The 15,794-nt window shown below is 48.4% G+C and overlaps 1 protein-coding gene and 1 long non-coding RNA gene across 2 annotated transcripts in view; both read left to right on the top strand.

The window, feature by feature from the left end:
* Nucleotides 1-1,874: 1,874 nt before the first annotated feature.
* The window catches only part of LOC131910949 (spermatogenesis-associated protein 31E1-like), a 39,423-nt gene continuing 25,503 nt past the window's right edge, over nt 1,875-15,794 (top strand). The window contains exon 1 of the mRNA XM_059262930.1: nt 1,875-2,139. Within this exon, the coding sequence (XP_059118913.1) occupies nt 1,981-2,139 (159 nt within the window). The 5' untranslated portion in view covers nt 1,875-1,980. The remainder of the gene's footprint in view (nt 2,140-15,794) is intronic.
* Nucleotides 4,731-7,614, top strand: LOC131910950 (uncharacterized). The gene is made up of 2 exons (XR_009379251.1): nt 4,731-6,559; nt 7,218-7,614. It is a non-coding gene; the product is annotated as an uncharacterized LOC131910950 (long non-coding RNA).

The raw sequence follows: 15,794 nt of genomic DNA, 5'->3' as shown, positions 1-15,794 counted from the left end.
AATTCAGCGCTTGCCTGTCTGCTGCCCTGCTCAACACTATGACGGCCAGGGACCCACCATCTGAGACTGTGAGCCCCAATAAGCTCTTTCTTCTATAAGTTGCCTTGGTCATGGTGTCTCTTCACAGCCATAGAAAAGTAACTGAGAAGTCAGTACCAGAAGTGGGGTATTGCTGCCACAGGCCTGACCATGCTGGGGTTTTGAGGACGGTAGAAGACTTTGGGACTTTAGACTAGGAAAGTGGCTGAATGCTGTAAACAAGTCTTTAAGGGAAGTCCTATTAGGAGCTTAGAAGTCAATGCAGCGCTGAGAGCAATGTGGATTACAGAGGCCCAGATGAAGAGACTCCAGGGGAATGATATTAGTTCTAGAGGGGCTAGAGACAGTTCTTGTGATATTTTGGCAAAGAATCTGCCTGAAGCTAAACTGAACAGCTTTGGACTAATTTCAAAGATTTTAAGAGGCAGAGAAGATTTCAAGACAGTTTAATATTGACTCTGTTGTGTGGTTATTAGAGATCACTGTTATGCAGATCTGCAATGAAAAAGAGCAAGCAGGGCAAAAGGAAATACAAATGTACAGTTGAGATAAAGAGCATAAGAAATGTAATGGTGGAGCCTTGGTTGGTGTTGAAATAGTTAAAAAGAGGGATGGAATAAAGTGAGTGGTACCCTCAGGGCAAGACCCCACTCAGCTATCCCCCAACTTGTGAGAAGAAAAGGCCTTAAGGAATGACTTGTCCCTAAAGAGAAACAACAAATGAAAGCTTATGTCAATACAATTCAAGAAGGGTCCTGTTTCAGATTTCATCCTAAACAGGCAGCAGAGCTTAGAAACTTTGGTCAAATGGTGATGGCTATAGAGTCAGGAAGGAAACACAAGCAAAGGGGTTGTGGTATCATCCTCTGTGGTTAAGGAAAGCTGCTGAGGCCAGACATATATCAGGAGTGTCTCTGCATGGAGGCCAATGAGAGGCCAATCCGTGAAGCTGTGAAGGTGAATCCTGGATTTCTTTGGCGATCCGAAGATGTTGGAGATGCCAGTCACAGGATACCTGCCAAGGAAATCTGATAACAGGGAGTGGAACCAGCCCAAGGGAAAGAAAGATGTTGTAGTCAACAAAGCTGAAAGGACTGGGAGATCTGAATTGGGAGACCTTTGATATCAGACATGAAGATGCAGAGTTTGGAGTTTACCCTGCTGGGTTTTGGTCTTGCTTTGGTCCAGTCTCCCTTTTGGAATGGGAATACATAGCTACAGTATCACTACAAGCCTATGGAGGGCCAGAGAGTGGAAGGTGGTGCTTTGAATAAACCCCCAGAGGCTCATATGTTTGAGTGCTTGGTCTCCAGTTGGTGGAACTGTTTGGGAGGGATCAGGAGGTGTGGCCTTTTGGAGGAGGTAAGCCACTGGAGGTGGCTTGGAGGTTTCAAAAGCCCAAGAACATGGACAAGCCTCTCTGTGGGGGTAGGGGAGGAACAGAACATGGACAAGCCTCTCTGTGGGGGTAGGGGAGGAACAGAACATGGACAAGCCTCTCTGTGGGGGTAGGGGAGGAACAGAACATGGACAAGCCTCTCTGTGGGGGTAGGGGAGGAACAGAACATGGACAAGCCTCTCTGTGGGGGTAGGGGAGGAACAGAACATGGACAAGCCTCTCTGTGGGGGTAGGGGAGGAACAGAACATGGACAAGCCACTATTTCCGATAGTGTGCAAGTGGAATTGATTATAGAAACAGAAGGCTCTGGAGGATGGGGAACCTGTGATGCTAGAGGATGGACAGTGACTGTCTTGTCACCTCTTCCAACCTCCCCTCCCCCACTCAGGAGCCCTTTGTGACAGGGAGACAGGGGCCCTGTGATATGGGCCTGGGCCCAGCTGCTAACTCCAAGAGAGAACTCTCAGCATTCAGTAGCCTGAGAGAAAGAGAGTGATTTAGATGGAGAAGTTTCCGTCTACCGGAAAAAACTTGATTCTGCATGGCTGACCACAATTCATGGCTGACCTCCAGCTTCACTACTTGGGCAATGGACATGATCCTTGCCTTTGTGTATGGGCTGGGGCTCTTCCACCTATTACTCCTCCTCCACCTTAACTCACGCTCACCTCCACCAGCGGAAAACACCACCACCCAAAAGGTAAGAATGCCTTAGCCCCAAACCAACAGAAAATAGTTGCCTCTCTCTCCTTTTATAGGCTCCACTTTCTAAATCAAATATGGAGGTGGCTGACAGGAGAATCTCAGCTGAGAGCAGGACCCCATCCTCTTGAGAACTGGCAGGTAGGGCAGAGGGGAGAGTGGACTGACTCCAAGATGTCTGCTCTCACATCCCTTATACCCGAGAGAAGAAAGCCCTGTGACTCGGTGCTCAGGGATGGTGTTTCTGGGACGGTTAGGGAACTCTGGGAAAGGAAAGGTTCTGAGCACTGGATCCTATGTCTCCCTCTAACACACAGGCTTATAGACTCAGTGGGGCTGATATGAAGGGAACCATGAGCTCCAGGACATGAGTCATCTCTGGCCTCAGGAGGCCACTGCTGGAAGTTCAGAGCCGAGCCTCTGGTTCCTGAGCAGAACACTGACCAGTGACATCCATGGTGGATCTCACAGAGACAGTCCCCATTTGTGTTTTCCAAGAGATAACACACACACACACACACACACACATACACACACACACACACACACACACACACACACACACTTGTCTGTCTCTGTCAGGTGGTGAGGAGGGAGTACAGCAAGGTCAGGAAGAAAATCAGAACCATGAAAGGTAGGCCACTTCCTTCCCTGGTGAGGTGACTTCATCCACGGGTCCCCAAGCGATAACATCAAATGTGTTGCAGAAGCCCTGAGGAGGTGGCTCCTGGGAAGGAACCTGTAACTGAAGACACTTCCCAGGAGGTTCTGTGCTCAGAATGAAGCTATGGACAGCCAGGACTGGGTGCTGCCTGGGGAGAGGCGGTGTGGGAGGAAGTGGTGCCATGCTGCCTGGATTTGGAGGCAAATTGGTTGTTAATCTTCTCTAAGACATTTTCCCCTTTCAGAACACTGGTCCTTCCCTCCCCTAACAGGGAGATTTCGAAGCCCCTGGAGATCTTTAGAAGTGCAAATGCCTGGTCAGTGGCATAGTCCTGTTCCACATGTGCCTTGCTCTCAAGGCATTTGGGCATCTGGCCTTGCTCACACATGCCTGAGGTCCCGTTTAACTTTTCATTCCCACTGAAGGGGCATTTCACTCCATCTCTGGTTAGATACTGGGTCCCTCCTTTACCCACCATAACCCAGTCTCCATCTCCAGCTTACAGAGGCAGCAGGAAGAAACCCAAGGGGGACAAGGTACTGGTTTCCCTTCTGCACAGGTGAGCCATCTCCAGGTCTGTCTGGCTCCTCCTTCCTCTTGTCTGTTATATGATCAGCCCCAACCAGGGTACAAGGTTACTATGGGAATAGGGGCCCTCTGGATGGGTGGCGTATGAGTAGTCCTGGAGGTTAAGACAACAAGGTCTTGTAAAAAGCAGAGTGTGGAACAGTGGTTGTGATGGGCAGTGAGGGTCCTTCCCTACTCAGCTTGCCCAGCCTTCTGGCTATAATCATATCTCCTGTCTTCCACAGCATGCTAGAGAGGCTTGTTGATACCATCAACTTTTGCCAGCTCTTAGGACAAGATGCCTCGGGTGAAGCGTCTAAGCCAGAAGCTGCCAAAGCCCACCTGCCACCTAGTCAGCCCACAGCGAAGTCTGTGGCCACCAGTTTGTCCCTAGCGGTTTCCTCTGCTCCTCTCAAAGATTCTAAAATCTCGTCACCTGTCTTGCTGAATTCCTCAGCTTCTACTGAGTCACAGTTTTCCGTGAGTGCCTGTCAGCCACCAGAGACCCTGACTCCTGGAAGATGTTATTCATCACCTCGGGTACCTTCCCATCTGTGTCATCCTCCTGATCCTGTGGCTTGTTCTCCACCCATGCCAGATCCCAGCACAAAGGCTCCTTGGTGTGACTGGAAAACACTGGGGACCTCACAGAGCACACCTCTCCCAGGTTTGTCTTCTCCAATCCCAACCACCCCAGGGCTTGACCATTCAAGGAAGCCTACCTCTACCACCCTAGGCCTTGACCACTCAAGCAGGCCTACCTCAAGCCCTTCTTGCTAAAACCTAATGCTACTCCAAACTCATCAAATGATGAGTCCTTGCAAGATCATCTTTCAGCCTCCAAGAGGCCTCATTCAGGAGAGGCCACACACACAGGCATATAAAGACTTGAGAGTCTACTTTCATAAGTCCTGATATCCAGAAAATGTTGGATTCTTCATATTAGTAATAGTGTTGAACTGAAAGTTTCTAAGGGGAAAGACAAAGAAAGATGTGACCGTGCCTTGGGATGTATGGACAATATGCTGCAGTCCTGGAGCAGCCAGCAGGCCACCACCACAATCTACAAATCAGAGCAATTTACAGGTCATTAGCAGTTCTTTTACCAAAAGGTCATGGACAACAATATGAAGGAGAAAAGTAGCCAGCTTTTCTGGGGCCTCCCCTTTCTCCACAGTGAGTCCCTTGTGGCTACTGTCAACATGGCAGGGTCCCCACCAGAGTCCCCCTCCATCTCATTCAATGCTTGCATCTCAATACAAGATCAGACTAAAGTACCTCCACAGCTCTTTTCTCCAAAGCCCTTGCTTCATCACTTTTGATTCTAAATTTATCCTGGTCCCAATATCTACCAGCGGATGGAATCCAAACCCAGAGCTGTGACCCATCCTCTCTCCCAAAGCTACCACACCATTCACCTCCAATTAGGGATTATGGGGCTTCTTGTCCTAGAGCTTCAAGAGTCCAATTTATGATCCCACCTGCTGTTCAACACCTAGAGCGCCACCTTTTGAAGAAGCACCAAGAGAGTAAGTGCGATTTACCCCTCATAGTTAAGAGTCACAGGAAGCATTTCATCAACTCAATTCCAAAAGCTGGGCCTCCCAGGGAAATGGTTCTGTTGTCCACCTCTCGGGGAATTTCATTAACCCCGGGCTCCAGCAGCAGCTGTAATGACACTTCAAAAAGAGATTCACACAACTTGAGTGGCCCCACAAGGTCCATCTATCTCTGGATCTGAGAAAGTCTCAGGACAAAGTCCCAGGGATGGGTCAGGCAGAAGTTGATCACAGAACCTCATGTTCCTCAGCACTGGGAGATGAAAGCAGCCTTCATGCACAGAGTGTCTCATCACAGGGTCCAGGGACATGCCACCTGCGGAAGGACCTGACAAACGGTCTGGGAAGAGCTCTGAAAGGTCTGTACAGGAGCCCAGAAGCTTACCCAGGCAAAGTTCTCGAGGCTGTCTCTGGACAGAGGAGGAAAGTTGCCAAATGAGACACCCAAGAAGTGACTCGTTTCCCTAGTGGGACCAACAGGGAACTGCTAGAAGGCACCCTGAAAAACCACTCAAACAGCAAGTGGAAGCATGCTAAGGGCAGTAAAGTTCCGGTGGGCATTTGTCATGGAATACGTATGAACCATGTTTTGGTTCCTCCTGAAAAGTTAGACAAATATGGAAACTTGTAAAAAAAAAAATCAACTTTCAATGGTTGTACCACCCAAGAACACTTCTAATGGGCCTTCCTTCCCTGATCCTGTCACTCAGAAGGTGCTGGAAACATGCCTTACAAGATGCCTGGTGAGGCACAGATGGGAGCCTGCCTCTCAGAGGCCTCAAAACTATACATGTTTTTAACATGAAAAAGGCTACCGTTTTCCACATCCCTCCAATTCCTCTTTGTCCTTCTGGGACTCTAGATCCATCGTTAAAAAGGCCAGTGTCCTGGGAGAACCTTATCAGAAAGGCCCAGAAGAGAAAGTGAGGAAAACAACTTCCACTGTGGAATCTCTTTCCACACAGAACCCTCATTCTGCCTCCCAGTTTGGATTCCTGAGAGACTCCACCTAGTGACAATTCTGGGCCCTCTGAGTCCCCTACAACTGTCCAGGGGTGACATAATGACTTCTCTGTCCACCTTACAAAGTCTCTTGGGCAGAGAATAGCACAGTGATATGGTTCTTAGATCTTGGACAGGCAACCCAGAGCCAAATCCAGGCCTAGTAAAGGGTGCCTATGAGTCACAAGAGAGTGAGGGTGTGGCTTTAAGAGATAATCTACCAAAAGGTGTCAGTTCTGGAGATCAATGTGGCATCCCAGTTACCAAGTAGCAGGGGCACCAGAGAACTAGAAGAGGCAGAGAAAGAGTCCTGTGCCTGGGTTCTGACTATGGAAGCCAGGGAGGTGACCAGCTCTCAAACCAACAATCAGCATCCAAGGGATTTAGAAACGCTGGAGACCAATGAAAGTCCATCTTTTTCTAGTACTATTTCCCAGGATGCACAAGACTTGGGCCTGAGCACATCTCACTGCTTGGCAACTGGTGTTTTCCTGCAGGACTATGCCACTAGGATGTTCTTTTAAGACTGCCCTGAGGTTCTGCTTGCTTCAGATATCCTGGGCCAGAGCCTCCCAGTCCAGCTTCAAGACTGTGTCTGCTACAAGCAAGTCAACCTCTTAGGACAGGTACCATTTCTTTTTATGAGAAGGGAATGTTATCAAGATTTCCAAGCCCCAGGAACAATGTCCTACCCACATCTTTGGTCCAACTGACCAAAAAGAGGTCTATAGAATTCCCGAGAAGGACATACGGCTCCCAGGGATGAGGCCTGTCCAAGTATAGCTCAAATACTAATGAATGCTATTGGTGAAATTATTAAGGCCACTCCACGTAGTTAAAAGGAGATTTATTTAATGGCGTAACTTACAAATTAAGGGATAGGTAGGTCACAGGGTCTGGGGAAGGTGTATCGCAGTCCAGCGGTGTTCTCTGGAGCTCTGCTTGGCCCACCTCCACCATCCAGGGTCCCGGAACAGAGAGAGCTCGCCGATCAGGATCTCGGGTCTCCAGGCGCCTCCCTTGGCCCCGCCTTGTAGGCGTGACAGTTGCTGAAGTCTCAATGGGGGTTGGAACTTCCAGATCAAAGCTAAAATGGCTACCCACTACAGAATGCAATTCTTCCCCAGTTACAGAGAAATAGTTTGGTACAGGACAAAAACTTTTATGATGTAGATTTTGACCGAAAAAGGCAAAGTGCAGAATTCCCTGCAAAATGTCAAGGGCTTATCAGACATGACCCAAAACCAAAGGTCAGTTGTGACCAAAGTATTGATGCACACACAGGTCGCAGAAGCACAGGATCTCTTGACCTCTGGTGGAGAGGAGAAATTGGGGGTTCACCACAGGTATGCTCAAAGAAAAACTGCATGAAACCACCTCAAGATCCAGGGAGTAGGTACGCATGTTACCATAGGATTACTACTACAGTAATAATATAGCACAAGGAAACACTAGCTGTGTTCACCAAGCCAATACCAAGGTACACAGCCAGCCTTCCACTGACAGAAGGATGCCCTATGGTAACAACCAGGCTCAGGTGACCAGAATCTGTGTCCCAAGCCAGCCCCTATCAGCACAGGGCACAAGCACTATGTGTCCCACAGACCGCTGTCCACTGTCCTAGGCACTGCCTCTGCAGAAGTGGACTATAAAAGAAATTAAAAACTTTTGCCCAAAAGAACATGGTCTGCGAGTGCTAATGATGTCATTTTACAAGCCCGGCATTACTTCCTCTGTGTATATTTCATCTGCAGAGTATGTCTGCAGTACTAGGCCACAGGGAAATGTCTGCATCTGCTCCACCTTAGTATTGCTTCTGGAGGGGAAATGGTTCCACAAGCAGGGGACAGTGGTATTTGAGGTCTCACCAACTCTTAGGTCCATCATTATAGTTAGTGTTAATTGTACTATAATTATAGAAACAAAAGTCTTTAGGTTTTTTTTTGGGGGGGGATGCTAAGTCAACCCTATAAGACCCAAACAAATAAAAAGTCTTTATTGGGGGTTAAGCAAGTCAAACCTGTATGACCCCAATTTAAGAACCAGCTCACCATGTCTTTCTCCTGATTTGTTCCAAACTGTCCTTTGTGTAGCTGTGTACAGTGGCAACAGAGAGCCAGCTCAATGTCTTCACAAGTCACAAAGTAGGCACAATGATGAGGACGGTTGTGTGGCATCCTTGAGTTCAAAGCAGGACAATCATGACCTCTGGATGTCCTGCCAGGGAATAAAGGACCTAGAGATCCTAGGGACCCCCTGCTCACCTCAATGGTGGCTGCCAACAAGCTGAGTTCTCCAGGCCCTCCCACCTCAGCCTGGATGACAAAGCAGTGTCACCCTGTCCTATGGCTGCCTTCAATGCCAGAACGGTGGCCTGGATGAAATGGACAACTTTTCATGAAGGTGGCAGCTGCAGAGTGGTGGCTGACAGTCTCATGACTCCTGGTCATTTGCCATTCCTTCTGGTCACTGAACAGACAGTACCCATCTGACTGTGGGCATGATGACCCTCAGGAGGAAGGGAGGAAATAAAAAGGTTAGAGCCAAGGCAGGAGGCCATGTAATATGAAGATGCCCTAAAAGTTTCCATGCAGGGGAAGCCCCAGCCCTCCCAGTACAGACGTTGACATCAGTGTCTGAGCCACTCACCTTGGCCTCACCCCAGGATCTCCAACACTAACTGGAGGAGCTCTCTAGCTTAAAATGACTTGAAACAAATCCTGCAAGGGTGGAAGCTTAGCTTCCTAACAGCACAATTAATAAGCTACATGTTCTTACATTACTTCCAGAGACGAGCTGCTGGAAAGGCAAGAAATCAGGAATTCTGAGTGTCACTCACAGCCTGGTGGTCTTTGCACACACACACTGCCGGCACTACTCCCAAGGGAAAGGAGGACACCTGAAAGGGTTGAGGGGATACACTGTGGCCACACAGCATCTCATTCTAGGTCTCCAGCTCTTGCCTTCCCATGAGAGCAGCAGAAAAGGCCATCTCACAAGGTTGGTTCACACAGTGGAAGGGACTTGTCCAAAGTGCAGGTGCTCTTTGGATCTCTGGGCAGGCCAAAAGGGTCCCTTCCTGGGCCTCACTTGGCTTCCTCCCCAGGTTTCCTTGTCCCAGTCTCTGTTCTCTTTGAAACAAGTGGGCTAACTGCATATAAGAGCAGCCAATTCCCAGGGTACCCTGCACTGTTCCTCACAGAAGGCAGTCAACAGCTCCAGCTGGTAGAAAACCTTGTTTCAGAAGGTCCCACCAAGGTAGAGGACATGGACATGGGGCCTGTTCCAGCACACTTCCCGAGACTACATGTGATACTCAGCAGCTCTTTAGGAGTGGATATGGAACCCACAGGCTCTTCTCAGTTGGCCCCCATCAATGACTGCAGCCTCTACAGTAGTCCCAGAAGCCAGAGTAAAGCCAGGACACTGAGGCTGGCACTTCTGGGTCCTCTCAGGAACCCAGGAGGCACATTTGAGTCCAGCAAAGACTCAGGAGTGGGTCCCAGGAGTCCTCAGGGTACAAGTGCTGGAGACAGTGGTACAACAGACCAGGTGGCAGCAGGAATGCTTATGCCACTGTCAGCCCTGTCAACTATAATGGACATACCCTAGACCTGGAGAACCTCAGAGACCTCTACAGTCATTCTCACTGACAGACCCCCAAAGAGATCTCCACAGAGTCCCAGATACACATCCACACTGAGAAACATCCCAGAATTCCAGAAAGCACTCCTAGAGACCTTCAGGAAACAAAACAGAGATCCCCAAACGTCTCTATAGAGAGTTCCACACAGAACCCAACAGAAGTAAGTTGCTACAGAGTCCTTGGCAGAAATCCACAGAAAGAGATCCCCCAAAATCTTTCCAGAGATTCAACAAGACACTTTCACAGACTTCCCCAACACAGAAACCATACACATCTTTTAAGTCCCTGTCAGAAATTGACTTTGATATTCAAGAGTTCCTGAGATCTTCACAGACCCTCCCACACTTGCACACAGATGTCCACAGACATTTGCAGACAACCACACAGTCAGACAGTAGTGACTAATGATATCTGTAAAGGCCCTGGGAGAAAGCCACAGAGACACAGTAAGCCCTTCCTGCTGTGGATATCTGTATACTGTGAATGTGTTGCTCTGATTGGTTAATAAAGTGCTAACTGGCCAGTAGCCAGGCAGGAAGTAGAGGGAGGGACAAAGAGAGAAGAGAATTCTGGGAAGAGGAGGGCCGAGTCAGAAGACGCTGCCAGGCACTGCCATGAGAAGTAAGATGTGAAGGCAGAACTGGGAAAAGGTACCAAGCCACATGGCTAAACATAAATAAAAATTATGGTTTAATTTAAGATATAAGAACAAGATATCAAGAAGCCTGCCATGGCCATACAGTTTATGATAATATAAGCATCTGTGTGTTTATTTGGGTTTGAGTGGTTTGGGGCCCGGGTGGGACTGGAGATAACCCCAGCTACACCTTCCAGGGAGATTGTCACTGGCATCTACATAGAGATCTTCAGAAGTCTACCCTGCCCTCCACAGGCATGCACACAAAAACCCACACACAGACCTCTACAAAGACCCTCACAGAGACATCACCCCCACACTCTCAAAAACACAGAAATACTCCCACAAGTTCCACACTGAAGCCCTAACAAAGACCCCCAAAGAGACTTCTGACAGTCGATACATCTTACAACATGCAAAAGTGACAAAGTTTCGAGTCTTCACAGAGTTTTCAAAGAGTCTTTTAATAGAGACACTAAGGGAAACCTCAGAAACTTCCCACAGCCCTAAGGTATAGGTGTCACACAGCACTCTTTCACAGCGATATCAACAGCCTCTCAGACCTCACACAGCACTCTCAGAAAGATTGCCATACAGGACCCCCTCACCCCCTTGGACCTCTCATGACACATGAGACCAGGCAACCTCCCAGAGACCTCCTATCATCTCTTGGAGTTCCACACAGAACATATAGAGGTCTCACAGAGAGACACCAGGGACAGACCTATTACAAAGTCATACACAGTCACCAGGTGAAATCGTAGGGAGATTGTCAACAGGACCTCTTCAGCACCACATGAAGGGTCTCAGATGTGAACTCAAGAGGGACAGTGAAATGGATTGTTTGGGGTATGGAGTTTATTAGGAGTGATTCATGCCATGGGCTGGCAGGTAGACAATAGCCTGAGGAGAATTAAGGGTCCACACCAGAGACAGCATAATGGCGTTGGGGAAGGGCACTAAAGAGAAGGTTCATAGGCACACATAGGAGGTTGTTCTTATGCCTTTGAGTATGAGGGAGGTTTCACAATACAAGCTCTCAGCCAGGCTCTCTGATTCCCAGACAGGAGGCAGGGAAAGGGGCAAGGAGCAGGACATGTGTCCATCAATACCTCAACCTATGCTGTAAACTCACTTCTCGGGTGAGTAACCCTGGCACATGAACTCTGTTAGCTGGATGTTCAGTGTCCATAGGGTGCTTCTCACTACCTGTGTGAGGGAAAGCACTGCTTGGCAGCTGTGGCCTGAGCAGCAGTTGGATTCCTTCATCATATTCTTAGACCACAGAAAACTCCTCAGATTTTACAAGCTTCCCAGAATTGTCCACCCAGAAGATGCAGAAACACACCTCTGACTCCACAGAGTTCTGGCAAGGAGAATGTCAGAGAGAGAGAGAGAGGAGAGAGAAGAGTGGGAGAGGGGGAGAGCGGGAGAGGGGGAGAGGCGAGAGGGGAGAGGAGGGGAGAGGGGAGAGGAGGGGAGGGGGGAGGGGAGAGGAGGGGAGAGGAGGGGAGAGGAGGGGAGAAGGGAGAGGGGAGAGGGAAGAGAAGGGGAGAGGGGAGAGGAGGGGAGAGGGGAGAGGAGGGAAGAGGAGGGGAGAGGGGAGAGGAGGGAAGAGGAGGGGAGAGGAGGGGAGAGGAGGGGGGAAGGGAGAGGGGACAGGAGGGTAGAGGGCAGAGGGGAGAGGAGGGGAGAGGGGAGAGGAGGGGAGAGGAGGGGAGAGGAGGGGAGAGGAGGGGAGAGGGGAGAGGGGAGAGGAGGGGAGAGGGGAGAGGGCAGAGGAGGGGAAAGGGGAGAGGGGAGAGGGGAGGAGAGGGGAGGAGAGGGGAGAGCGGAGGAGAGGGGAGAGAAGAGGAGAGAGGAGAGGGGAGAGGGGAGAGGGGAGGAGAGGGGAGAGGGGAGAGGAGAGAGGAGAGAGGAGAGAGGGGAGAGGAGGAGAGAGGGGAGAGGGGAGAGGGGAGAGGGGAGAGGGGAGAGGGGAGAGGGGAGAGGGGAGAGGGGAGAGGGGAGAGGGGAGAGGGGAGAGGGGAGAGAGAGAGAGAGAGAGAGAGAGAGAGAGAGAGAGAGAGAGAGATCTGCCAGTGTCCCAGCCTTACTCATGGTCACCCAGGTGTGTCTCTGTCTTCAGAGACAGTGCAGAGATCTCCCAGAGACATGACACTACTCCAGAGACCCCCACACAGAAGCCCTCCAGACAGACATCTCAGAGTTCCCACAGACATTACCCAAGAGGCTGGCATTACCAGAGGGACCCTGACCTAAAAGCCCAACACAGTCAATATGGTCACCAAACAGGGTTCTCTGCCTGGTTAGAGCACAGGAATTTATTTTCTTCCTGGAATTCCATGGCCTCTATTCAGACTTACAGATTTAATGTTCATACCTACAAACTTATGTTTCCTATGGGCTTTTCCATAACTCTAGCCTCTGATCCGCAGTTATTGTATAGTGGTTTTCTCAAAATTGTCACATTCCTTCCAGGAGGGGGCTGAAAACTCAGGAAGTTAACAGACCTCTCATGTCTGGAAAAGCCTCTCCTCAGCCTCTTGAGGATCAGTAAAGGACTGCTGGGGGAGGAAACTTCCAGCAGCTGAGCCCTGGAGAGGAAATACTTGGACCAGCCAAGCTGCTTCCAAGATGTGTAAGAGTTCCAGGCAGTTTATGTGAAGGGTCACCATGTTGGGGTGGGCTTTTCAGTGATGCAGCTGCCCATAAGTCATTCCTGTCCCCAAAGTGACCCCTCGCCCTCCTTCTGTTAGTAACCCCAATAACAACTCATTGGTTCCCCAAGCTGGGCTTTGGAGCAACCATTACTTTGGTCTATGGCTGTTTTCCTTTCTGGGGCAAGTAGGCATGTATGTATGTGTCTCTTAGGAAAAAAACCTCTCATACAACATGGTATACAGTCACAAACTTTAGACATAAAAAGTATTGTCACCTCTCAGGACAGGCAGTGTCTTAATTGCCTCATTTTAGTTGTGATCTACTCAGTTGATGTCAGCAACACTTTTTTATGTTTTTTATTCCATTGTGGACAAGATCTGAACTCATGAGAGCTGAACATTTACTCTAAACGTAATCAGCCATAGGAATCCAATGAACTACCAAAAGACATGTGGACCAAGTCTCCTACAGAAGGCATCATAGTCTTCTGGGGAAGATGGAGAATATGTTTCAGTCCCTAGATCTTAGCTGGTGCTAAGCAGCAAACTCATTGTTCTCAGTTCTCAGTTCTCAGAAACGTGCCATGTGCAGAAGAGTGGTCTGGTGATACTGTGTCCCCCAATATGTTGTGCACCCTAACAAACTTATCTGGGGTCAAAGAACAGAACAGCCACTAGATAGACATAGAGGCCAGAAATGGGGGCACACACACACCTTTAATCTTATCACTTGGTAGCAGTGATCCATCTGGATCTCTGTGAGTTCAAGGCCACAATGGAAACAGCCAGGCATGATGACATACACCTTTAATCCCAGCACGTGAGATCTCATGTCTTTCTTGGGAAAGACACATGCCTTTAATCCATGAAGTGATGGCAGGAAGCAGAAAGGTATATAAGGCGTGAGGACCAGGAACTAGAGGCTTTTATCAGCAATTCCGCTGAGTTCCATTTGGAGGAGGACTCAGAAGCTTCCAGTTTGAGGAAACAGGATCAGCTGTGAAGTTGGTGAGGTGAGATTAGCTGTGGCTTGTTCTGCCTTCTCTGATCTTTTAGAATTCACCTCAATACCTGGCTCTGAGGTTTGTTTTTTTTTAATTAATAAGACTATTTAAGATCATATTACATTTGGTGCCCAACGTAGGGCATGAACCCACGACCTTTTGATTAAGAGTCTCATGCTCTACCGACTAAACATGAATTTGGGAGGAAGTGGGGTGAGGGGAGAAGAAAAACCTTCCCATTAGAAAATGAGAGGGGAGAGAGAAAGCAGCTGTGAATTTGGAAATATTATCAATCCTGTTTGAAAGGCCCTGTGCTGTGTCTGCCCATCTCAGGAAAATGCTAGAGCGGCAGGGTGCTAACTTGGGCAGTAGAGTGCTTCTCACACAAGCCTGAGCACCTAAACGCAGTCACCCAGAAACCACAGAAAACTCGAAGAATGACAGAACACACCTGAAACCCAAGAGCTAGGATGGCAGAGACTGGCAGATACTGGGGATGCTGACCAGCCAATCAAAACAAGTCAGCAAGTTCCACGTTCAGCGAGACATCCTATCTCAAAACACACAGTCTAGGGCTGGAGAGATGGCTCAGAGGTTAAGAGCACCGACTGCTCTTCCAGAGGTCCTGAGTTCAATTCCCAGCACCCACATGGTGGCTGACAACCATCTGTAATGAGATCTGGTGCCCTCTTCTGTATACATAATAAATAAACAAATCTTTAAAAAAAAAAAAAAAAACACGGTCTAGAGTGACTGAAGAGGCCATCCATCATTAATGCCTGGCCTCAATGTACACATGTATATCCATATACATGCGCGCGCACACACACACACACACACACACACACACACACCACACACACACACACGAAGCACTAAAGAGGAGTTTGCCACTGAGTAAGCAGTAAATTTAGGGTTGAAGAAGAAACTGTGAACCTAAGTGTTCTTCTTTTCTTTTTGAGATTGTAATACTGAAATACTCCCATACTGTAATACTCCTGGCCCTCCCAAATCATGACCCATTTTTCATAAGTTTTTGCTGCATGCATCCATCTACATGTACATACAGATAGATCTCTAAGTATAGCCTGCTCAGTTTGTATAATGTTGCTTGCATGTATTCTTTTAGGACTGACCATTTGGTGTGAAGATCCTCACAGAAAACCACAACCAATCAGAGTACATAGTGTGGAGTCCAGTTCCAATGGATACACGTACAAAACAACTCCCACACCTAAGGTTCAGGGAACATTGCGAAAGAGTGGGTGGAAAGATTATAAGAGCCACAGGATGAGGGAGTTCGCCATGAGACTGTGTTTCCTAGAAATGTCAGAAGCTACACCCATGTAGTCTCACTACCTAGACTGCCTGAAAATGAGCTGAACAAGGACAACAATGGACATGCCAAGTGGACAGGAGAACTATTACGAGCCATCCACACTAAACAAAGAATTACAGGCAGCCAAGGAATGCTGAGAGTTGGCAGAACAGTCTTCTCCGGGAAGAGCACACTGATGGTCACTGCTGTTCTTTCTCAATAGCTAAATTTCCTCTATGGAGTTCCTTATGAACTTTACGAACACAAATCATCTTTTCAGATGAGATTTTAATGTTCTTGGACACTAATGTACAAGCAATAAGAATTGTGTATGCATTTAAAACTATAGATCTCTCCAGAATTCACATGGTTCTCAAGAATCAATCATTCATTCAAGGTCAGATTTAGGTTTAGTCCTCAGAACAACTTCTAGAGCAGGAGTGCCTCAAAATACAGATCCTCTCAGGGGTCTACACGAGTTACAGGTGTCTCCATCAGTGGAGATTTGAGAGCAAGAAGGTCTGTACAGGGAGAGACATGTTTTTTTTTGACACCCAACTATGGTGATATTTTATTTGTATTAAAATGTTATT

This window comes from Peromyscus eremicus, chromosome 5 (assembly GCF_949786415.1).
Source record: "Peromyscus eremicus chromosome 5, PerEre_H2_v1, whole genome shotgun sequence".
Classification (NCBI taxonomy): Eukaryota; Metazoa; Chordata; class Mammalia; order Rodentia; family Cricetidae; genus Peromyscus; species Peromyscus eremicus.
Note: the sequence above shows the minus strand (reverse complement) of the source record. Positions and strands in the feature narration are given on the sequence as shown.